Below are 11,042 nucleotides of genomic sequence, written 5' to 3'. Positions count from 1 at the left end.
TCATTTTACAAATCATTTTATTTTAACAGTTGCTCCCAAAATCGATCGCCGTAATGTACGCACATATAATGTCAAGGCTGGTGAACCAATATTCTTGGATATTAACGTGAGCGGTGAACCAGCTCCCGAAATTAGTTGGACACAAAATGGCAAATCCGTTTATCCGTCATCTGCCAGCCGCATCGAAAACGTTCCCTACAATACCAAATATATTAACGATAATCCAGAACGAAAGGACACTGGATTGTATAAAATTACTGCTCACAATCTGTACGGACAAGATCAAGTTGAATTCCAAATTAATATAATAAGTAAGTATTACACGTGTATTTTGATGATTTTTGTTGATGAGAATTCAATACAAATACATTTTATTAACAGCCAAGCCCAGTAAACCTGAAGGCCCTCTGGAAGTATCCGACATACACAAGGACGGCTGCAAACTGAAGTGGAAAAAACCAAAGGACGACGGTGGCGAACCAATTGATTGCTATTTGGTTGAAAAATTCGATCCTGAAACTGGAGTTTGGATACCTGTTGGTAAAAGCGATGCACCAGAGATGACTGTTGATGGTCTAATACCTGGTCATGAGTACAAGTTCCGCGTGAAGGCTGTAAACAAGGAGGGTGAATCTGAACCACTGGAGACATTGGGCTCAATCATCGCTAAGGATCCATTCAGTAAGTATAATATTTTTGTATATGTTTATAGAAAAGAGATGAAAAGTCCATAAAATACATTACCGATAGTTTTTTTTTTTTTTTTATTTAAAATTTATTTCCTAATAAATGCATATTTTCTTTTAGCTGCACCCTCAAAACCAGGAGCACCGGAACCTACAGATTGGACAGCAAACAAAGTGGAGCTTGCATGGCCAGAGCCTGCAAGCGACGGAGGCTCTCCAATAACTGGTTACATAATCGAAGTTAAGGATAAGTACAGTCCCCTATGGGAGAAGGCACTTGAAACAGACTCACCGACACCGGTGGCCACCGTCAATGGACTCATTGAGGGTAATGAGTATCAGTTCCGTATAATTGCCCTAAACAAGGGTGGTCAATCCGAGCCCTCAGACGCTAGCAAGACATTCATAGCGAAGCCCCGCTATCTTGCTCCAAAGATTGACAGAAGAAACCTGAGAGATATAACGATATCAGCAGGAACCGCTCTTAAATTGGACGCAAATATCACTGGCGAGCCAGCTCCAAAAGTTGAATGGAAATTCTCAAACTATCCATTGCAAGCCGGAAAGAATACAACCATTGAAACACCAGACTATTATACAAAACTGGTTATTCGACCAACACAACGTGCTGACTCTGGAGAATATTTGGTTACAGCAACCAATAGCTCTGGAAAAGACAGTGTCCTGATTAATGTGAACATTACGGATAAGCCCACACCGCCCAATGGACCACTGCAGATATCGGATGTGCACAAAGAGGGATGCCATCTGAAATGGAAGCGTCCCAGCGATGACGGTGGTACACCAATTGAGTACTTCCAAATTGATAAGCTGGATCCCGAAACTGGTAACTGGATGCCTTGCGCTCGTTCATCCGAGCCTCAAGCTGATATTACTGGTCTGACACCTGGCAATGAATATAAGTTCCGAGTGTCGGCTGTAAATGCGGAGGGTGAATCTGCTCCATTAGTTGGTGAGGAATCAATTATTGCCAAGAATCCATTCGATGAGCCAGGTAAACCAGAGAATCTCAGAGCAACCGATTGGGATAAGGATCATATTGATTTAGCTTGGACTCCGCCACTTAATGATGGTGGATCTCCAATTGTTGGTTACCTTGTTGAAAAGAAGGACAAGTATGGACAGTGGGAGAAAGCCTTGGAAGTACCAGCTGATCAATGCAAGGCTACTGTGCCCGATTTAACTGAAGGCCAAGCCTATGAGTTCCGAGTAAGTGCTATCAATGCTGCCGGTCCCGGCGAACCATCTGATGCGACACCACCAATAACAGCAAAGTCACGCAACAAGCCGCCAGTTATTGATCGTTCCAATTTGATTGAAGTCCGTATCAAGGCCGGGCAAGCGTTTGTATTTGATTGCAAGGTCTCTGGAGAGCCAGCACCGAAAACCAAATGGCTGCTCAAGAAGAAAGAGCTCTATACGAAAGATAACGTGAAGGTCACACATCTTGATTACAATACCAAATTGAAGGTAACGAACTCAACACGTGCCGACTCTGGCCTCTATACGGTACATGCGGAAAATGCCAACGGTGAGGATAGCGCTGATGTTAAGGTTATTGTCATTGATAAGCCATCACCGCCAAATGGACCGCTCAAAGTTGAGGATGTACATGCCAATGGTTGCACGCTCAAATGGAGTCCACCCGATGATGACGGTGGTCAGCCCATTGATAGCTATGTTGTTGAGAAATTGGATGAGGCAACTGGACGTTGGGTACCAGCGGGCGAAACAGACGGTCCAACCACAAGCCTGGCAGTTAAGGGCCTAACCCCAGGACACAAATATAAGTTCCGAGTTCGTGCTAAGAATCGTCAAGGAACATCAGATCCACTGACAACACCCCATGCGACTGAAGCTAAGAATCCCTATGACGAGCCCACCAAACCGGGCACTCCAACCATCAAGGACTTTGACAAAGATTTCGTTGATTTGGAATGGGCCAGACCAGAAAGTGATGGTGGATCTCCAATTAGTGGCTACATTATTGAAAAGCGTGATAAATACGCACCAGATTGGGAAAAATGTGCTGAGATTGAAGGTGATGTGACCAACGGCCATGTGCCAGATTTGATTGAAGGCGTTAAGTATGAATTCCGTGTGAGGGCTGTTAATAAAGCTGGCCCCGGTACTCCCAGTGATCCAACTGAGCCTCATCTTGCCCGTGCCAAGAATTTGCCACCGAAAATTGATAGGAATTTCATGTCCGATATTAAGGTACGAGCTGGAAATATTATTGAATTTGATGTGCCAGTTATTGGCGAGCCAATTCCCAGCAAGGAGTGGACTCATGAGGATAACATGGTTATAAATACAGATCGCGTTAAGATTTCCAATTATGATGATCGTACAAAATTGCGTATACTTGATGCTAAACGCGCCGACACGGGATCCTACACACTGGTCGCCCGTAATATCAATGGTGTTGACAGGCATACCGTGAAAGTGACTGTCCTAGATGTACCCACAGTACCGGAAGGACCGCTTCGTGGTGACGAGATAACGAAGAACTCCATGACCCTACGCTGGAGACCACCCAGAGACGATGGTGGGTCCGAGATAACCCATTATGTCGTTGAGAAAATGGATAATGAAGCGATGCGCTGGGTGCCAGTCGGTGAATGTGCTGGCACTGAGATTCGCGCTGACAATCTCATTGAGAATCATGATTACAACTTTAGAGTACGGGCTGTCAATAAGCTGGGTCAATCGCAACCATTGACCACGTCACAGGCAATTACAGCTAAAGATCCATACTCGCATCCAGATAAGCCAGGTCAACCACAAGCCGTCGATTGGGGCAAGAACTTTGTCGACTTGGAATGGGCGGCACCAAAACGTGATAACGGAGCACCAATCACCTCATATATTATTGAAAAGCGTCCCAAGTTCGGACAGTGGGAGAACGCTGCCGTTGTGCCCGGTAATGAGCTAAAGGCCCATATACCCGACTTAACCGATGGCGGAGAATATGAATTCCGTGTTGTGGCTGTGAATCGTGGTGGACAGAGCGATCCATCAGATCCATCAGCAACCATTATCTGCAAGCCCCGTTTCTTGGCACCATACTTTGACAAGTCACTGTTGAATGACATTACCGTCCATGCTGGCAAGCGATTGGGATGGACTCTGCCCATTGAGGCATCTCCAAGGCCAAGCATCAAATGGCTATACAATGGCAAGGAGATTCCATCAACTGACACACGCATCGAGTCAAATCTTTTCCAAAACGAGCTCACTTTTGAAATACCATCGGCTTTGAGAACTGACGAGGGTCGTTATACTTTAATACTAAAGAACGAGCATGGATCATTTGATGCATCGGCTCATGCAACCGTTCTTGATCGACCATCAGCACCAAAGGGACCACTGGATATCTCAAAGATAACCAGGGATGGATGCCACTTGGCTTGGCATATACCAGACGATGATGGTGGCTCACCAATATTGCATTATATTATTGAGAAGATGGACTTGTCACGAGGTACTTGGTCCGATGCCGGCATGAGTACACATCCAGTTCATGATGTGATACGCCTTGTCCATAATAAGGAATACTTATTCCGTGTCAAAGCTGTCAATGCCATTGGTGAATCTGAGCCATTGGAGGCGGAGAAGAGCATAATTGCCAAAAATGAATTCGATGAGCCAGATGCTCCTGGTAAACCCGTTGTCACTGACTGGGATCGCGATCACGTCGATCTACAATGGGCAGCACCCAAATCCGATGGCGGCGCACCGCTTACCGAATACATTATACAAAAGAAACAAAAGGGTAGCCCATACTGGATAAATGTGGTCCATGTACCGCCAAGTTCAACAGCAGCCACTGTTCCCGAACTGGTGGAGGGAGAAGAATATGAGTTTAGAATTATTGCTGTTAATCAAGCTGGACAGTCGGAGCCATCGGAGCCATCTGATATGATAATGGCAAAGCCCCGTTATTTGGCACCAAAGATCATAACTCCATTGCAAGAAGTACGCATTAAGGCTGGACTTATATTCCATGTCGATATCGATTTCATTGGAGAGCCAGCGCCCGAGGCCATTTGGACCCACAAGAATAATACATTGAAATCGAACGAACGATCAACCATAACCTCAATTGGACACCACACCGTTGTACATACGGTTAATTGTCAACGCTCCGATTCGGGCGTTTATCATTTATTGTTGCGCAACGATTCTGGAATTGATGAGGGCAGCTTTGAATTAATTGTCCTTGATCGTCCCGGCCCACCAGAAGGTCCATTGGAATATGAAGAGATCACAGCGAATTCCGTAACGGTATCATGGAAGCCACCAAAGGATAACGGCGGCTCCGAAATATCAGCCTATGTTATTGAGAAACGGGATCTAACCCATGGAGGTGGCTGGGTACCAGCCGTTACCTATGTGAACGCAAAGTATAATCATGCGGTTGTACCGAGACTTCTCGAGGGCACCAAATACGAGTTCCGAGTTATGGCCGAAAATCTGCAGGGTCGCTCCGATCCATTAACTTCAGAACAGCCAGTGATTGCTAAAAATCAATACACCGTACCCGGTGTACCAGGCAAACCAGAATTGTCCGACAGCGATAAGGATCATATAACAATTAAATGGAAACAGCCCATTAGCAATGGCGGATCACCAATACTTGGCTATGATATTGAGCGTCGTGATGTGAATACTGGACGATGGATTAAAATCAATGGTGAACCGGTACCGACCACCGAATACAATGATGACAGGGTATCGCCAAATCATCAATATCAGTACAGAATATCAGCTGTTAATGCGGCCGGCAATGGCAAACCCTCCGAGCCATCATCGACCTTCAGTGCCCGTCCAATGCGGGAGAAGCCTAGACTTTATCTGGATGGATTAGTCGGCAGACGTGTCAAGGTTCGTGCTGGTGAGCCAGTTAATGTAAATATACCAATATCTGGTGCACCAACGCCGACGATTGAATGGAAACGCGGTGATACCAGATTGCCGGAGTCGAAAAAGGTCTCGTATGATACGAATTCGGAACGAACCATTTTCCGCATTGATGATTCAACGAGAAATGACTCTGGTGTTTATACAATTACTGCGAAGAATGAGTTTGGCAAGGATTCAGCTGATATTGAGGTAATTGTTGTGGACAAACCATCACCACCAGTGGGACCATTAACCTACACTGAGACCGCTCCTGATCACATCTCAATGCAGTGGAATCCGCCAAAAGATGATGGCGGTAGCGAAATTTCTGGTTACATCATTGAATTCAGTGAGTTCGGTGTGGACGATTGGAAACCCGTACCGGGCTATTGCCCCAAAACAAATTATACTGTTAAGGGACTTACTGAGGGCAAGAAATATGTGTTCCGTGTCAGGGCTGAAAATATCCATGGTGTTTCCGATGCACTGGAAGGTAAACCTGTTATCGCTAAATCGCCATTTGATCCACCAGGCGCACCCACACAGCCCCAAGTCGTGGCTTATACACCAAATTCAGCATCCTTGGAATGGCATCCGCCAGATTATTGCGGTGGCAAACCCATTTCCGGCTATATTGTCGAGAGGCGGGAACGCGGTGGTGAATGGATTAAGTGCAATAACTATCCTACACCAAATACAAGCTACACCGTTCCCGATCTACGTGAAGGTGGCCGTTATGAATTCCGTGTGATAGCCGTTAATGAAGCGGGTCCTGGTAAGCCATCGAAGCCATCAGATGCAATTACAGCCGAGCTTCAGCGGTATCGCCCCGACCCACCGGAGCCACCAAAGCCCGATCGTATCACCAAGGATAGTGTGACACTATCATGGCGACCACCTCGCAACGATGGTAAATCCAAGATCAAGGGCTATTATCTTGAAATTCGTCCAAAGAACTCCAAGGATTGGAGTCCAGTCAATGATCTGCCAATCAGTGGCACGGTCTTTACAGTACCAAATTTGAAGGAGAGTGAAGAATATTCATTCCGAGTCATTGCTGAAAACGATGTCGGTCGCTCCGATCCATCGAAGCCATCGCAGCCCATAACGATCGAGGAGCAACCAAATAAGCCATGCATGGATTTGGGTGGAGTTCGCGATATCATTTGTCGTGCTGGCGATGATTTCAGCATTCATGTACCATACGTCGCTTTCCCCAAGCCAACCGCCTTCTGGTACTCCAATGACACCGTCCTCGATGATAATCAACGTGTGCACCAGCACCTGACCGATGAAGCCGCCTCGTTTGTTGTGAAGAACTCAAAGCGATCGGATTCCGGTCAATATCGCTTGCAGCTTAAGAATCCATTCGGTTTCGATACCGCTACCATAAATGTTAAGGTCTTGGATCGTCCCGGACCACCAAATAATTTGCGGGCTGATGAGTTTGCTGGTGATTCGCTAACACTATATTGGAATCCACCTCGCGATGATGGAGGCTCGCCGGTCCAAAATTATATAATTGAGAAGAAAGAGGCTCGATCATCAACGTGGACCAAGGTCAGCAGCTACTGCACGGTTCCATTTGTTCGAGTACGTAATTTAACAATCAACAAGGAGTACGAGTTCCGTGTATTTGCCGAAAACAAGTATGGCCAATCGGATCCAGCATGTACATCAGAGCCCATACGTGCCAGACATCCATTTGATGTACCCAATGCTCCTGGCATACCACGAGGCATTGACTCAACAGAGGACAGCATCACGATTTCGTGGTCGAAGCCCAAGCATGATGGTGGCTCGCCCATTACTGGATACGTCATCGAGAAGCGTCTGTTGAGCGAAGAGAAATGGACCAAGGCCGTTCACCAGCTATGCCCAGATCTAACCTGCAAGATACCTAATCTAATTGAGAATGCTGAATATGAATTCCGTGTTGCGGCCGTAAATGCAGCGGGTCAATCGCCGTACAGTGCATCCAGCGATCTGATCTATTGCCGTCGACCTCCGCATGTGCCAAAGATCACATCGGATTTGTCGATCCGGGATATGACTGTCATTGCCGGTGAAGAGTTCCATATAACCGTGCCCTATCACGCCAATCCACGTCCAACAGCAGCCTGGAACATTAACGGCATCGAGGTGGCACAGGATGATCGCATTCGATTTGAAACCGATGATTACAGTTCGGTTTACACAAACAAATGCGCTAAACGCTCTGAAACCGGCTCGTATTCGATCACATTGACCAATGTCAAGGGCTCCGACACGGCATCTTGTCATGTAACGGTCGTGGATCGACCCGGAGTTCCGCAGGGACCATTAAATGCCTATGACATCACGCCCGACACTTGCACACTGGCCTGGAAGACGCCCCTCGATGATGGCGGCTCACCGATCACCAACTATGTGGTTGAGAAATTGGACAACAGCGGCACGTGGGTGAAGGTCAGCAGCTTTGTGCGTAATACTCACTACGATGTAATGGGTCTGGAACCGAATCACAAGTACCAGTTCCGCGTTCGCGCCGAGAATCAATACGGCTTATCTGATCCTCTTGATTTGGCGGAGCCAGTGACGGCTAAGCATCAATTCACGGTACCTGATGAGCCCGGTCAGCCAAAGGTAATCGATTGGGATTCTGGTAATGTTACCTTGATCTGGACACGACCTGCCAGCGATGGAGGATCGCGTATTCAGGGCTATCAAATTGAATACAGAGACATTGTGAACGATTCGTCGTGGAATACATATGAGTATCTAATCAAGGATACCAAATATCAATTGTATAACCTGACAAACGGTAGCGAATATGAGTTCCGCATCAAGGCAAAGAATGCGGCCGGCTTTAGCAAACCATCGCCACCATCGATGCGATTTAAGCTCAAGGGTAAATTCAGTGTACCCTCACCCCCTGGAACACCGCAAGTAACCAAAGTTGGCAAGAACTATGTTGACTTGAAATGGGAGAAACCAGTTAGCGACGGCGGATCTCGCATCACCGGCTACATTATTGAAAGACGCGATATTGGCGGTGCCGTATGGGTTAAGTGTAATGACTACAATGTTCTCGATACTGAATTCACGGTCATCAATCTCATTGAAATGGGTGACTATGAGTTCCGCATATTTGCCATCAATGCAGCTGGACGCTCAGAGCCCAGTCTATGCACCATGCCGATAAAGGTTTGTGAAGTCTTGGGTGGCGAGAAACCCGATTGGATATCTCGACTACAAAACAGGGTGGCTCCGTGTGGCAAGGATTTCACATTGCAATGCGCTGCATCCGGTAAACCCAGCCCCACGGCCAGATGGCTACGGAATGGCAAAGAAATTCAAATGGGAGGAGGACGCTTCACATGCGATAGCAAGGATGGTGTCTTCAGGCTTCACATATCGAATGTACAATCTGGCGATGATGGTGATTACACCTGTGAGGCCATCAACTCACTTGGATTTGTACATACATCGGGATATCTGAAGGTCGGCTCCGCACCCATCATTAACAGATGCCCCAGCGAGCTCTATCTACCCGAGGGTGATAATACTAAGATTAAAGTCTACTACTCGGGCGATCAGCCGCTAACTGTGAAGATAACCAGGAATAACGAGAGTATCGCCGATGGCCTTGATGAATCACACATAAGATTTAATGTCTTTGACGATTATATTGCCATATTTATCCGTGATATCGTTAAGAACGATGCTGGCCATTATCAAATTGAGCTAAGCAATGATTCGGGATCGGCGACCGGACAGTTTGATGTCTTCATTACTGGACTACCATCGGCGCCCACTGGACCAATGGGTATTTCCCACATCAATAAGCATTCGTGCACACTGACATGGCGTCCACCGACCTATGATGGTGGCTTAAGGATAACCCATTATGTGGTTGAGCGTAAGGATATATCGTCACCGCACTGGATTACAGTGTCCAGCACGTGCAAGGACACATCGTTTAATGTACAGGGACTGATTGAGAACCAAGAGTACATATTCCGTGTCATGGCTGTCAATGAGAATGGAATGGGTCTGCCGTTAGAGGGACTGAATCCGATCCGTGCCAAGGCACCAGTCGATCCACCATCACCACCAGGCATTCCACAGATCACTGAAATCGGCGGAGACTTTGTCCACTTGGAATGGACCAAACCCGAGTCGGATGGCGGTGCTCACATTCAAGGCTATTGGATTGATAAGCGTGAAATTGGCAGCGACACCTGGCAGCGGGTTAATCCCATCATTTGCCTACCAAACCAAGCCAATTGTCACAATCTCATTGAAAGCCGTCAGTATGAGTTCCGCATTTTCGCCCAAAACATTGCTGGCCTATCAAAGGAATCGACTGCATCGCAGCCCGTGAAGATCATCGATCCAAAGGCGGCCTCAGCTCCAATCATTGTGAAGCCCATGCGCGATGCAAACTGCATTCAAAATCACAATGCACAATTCACATGCACTATAACTGGCGTACCCCGACCAGTAATATCCTGGTATAAGGGAGCTCGCGAAATCACAACTGGAGCTCGCTATCATATCTATTCGGAGGGTGATAATCACTTCCTCAACATCAACGATGTATTTGGCGAGGACGCTGATGAATACGTTTGCCGTGCTGTGAACAAAGCCGGTGCCAAGTCGACTCGTGCTGCTCTGGCAATTATGAGTAAGTAATTCTCTTCATATAATCATATCTGCACCTCTCAACCTCAACCGATATACAGAATGCCAAGTCATTTGACAGAGGAACAAATGTTGAGATTTGCTTTTCATTATTCAAAATCTTCAAACAGTTATAACTTTCTCAAAACTGAACCGATTTCGTTGGCGAATGTAAATTTTATATTCTTTTCGCCTCTAATTTATTTTGCATCAAAATTGGGAAATGTAGTTATTTTTATTTCTCGGTCACTGCCCATTTTCCCCATACTTTCTCTTAGACACTTTTTCAGAGCTATAAAGTTTAAACCATCGCAGCTTTGTCAAATCTAAGCCGATTTCCTTCCGGAATGTCAATTTTATATTGTTTTCACCTCTATTTATTTTGCATTAAAATTAGAAAATATGAGATTTTTGCCTTCACTATCAATTTTTTCCATGGTTATGGTCACTGTCCATTTTCTCCATACTCTTTCAGAACTTCGAACCGTCATAACTTTCTCAAATCTTAACCGATTTCCTTTCGGAATGTCAATTTTATTTTGTATTGACCTCTTTTGATTCTGCATCATCAAAAATGGATATATAATTTTTTTCCACTCACTGACACCTTTTTCCTTTCCCGTTTAAGATTGTTTTCAAAAGCGATTGTTATTAAAATATCTAGAAACTTATGTCACCCACCTGATTGACTGTCTTTCTTTCTGTCAACTAATAATATAATCTAAAAAATCCTAAACATACGCAGACGATAATGTGTTGGTTTCT

General features: G+C 45.8%; 1 protein-coding gene across 8 annotated transcripts in view; it reads left to right on the top strand.

Moving 5' to 3' along the window:
• Nucleotides 1-11,042, top strand: part of LOC117780575 (twitchin) — a 61,063-nt gene that overhangs the window by 40,851 nt on the left and 9,170 nt on the right. For all 8 annotated transcript variants that reach the window (XM_034617196.1, XM_034617583.1, XM_034617426.1 and 5 more), the window contains 3 exons: nucleotides 30-311; nucleotides 382-681; nucleotides 808-10,281. In XM_034617196.1, coding sequence (XP_034473087.1) covers nucleotides 30-311; nucleotides 382-681; nucleotides 808-10,281 — 10,056 coding nt within the window. The remainder of the gene's footprint in view (nucleotides 1-29; nucleotides 312-381; nucleotides 682-807; nucleotides 10,282-11,042) is intronic.

Source organism: Drosophila innubila, chromosome 4, assembly GCF_004354385.1.
Source record: "Drosophila innubila isolate TH190305 chromosome 4, UK_Dinn_1.0, whole genome shotgun sequence".
Lineage (NCBI taxonomy): Eukaryota > Metazoa > Arthropoda > Insecta > Diptera > Drosophilidae > Drosophila > Drosophila innubila.
The sequence above is the reverse complement of the archived record's forward strand: the minus strand, read 5'-3'. Positions and strand labels throughout refer to the sequence as shown.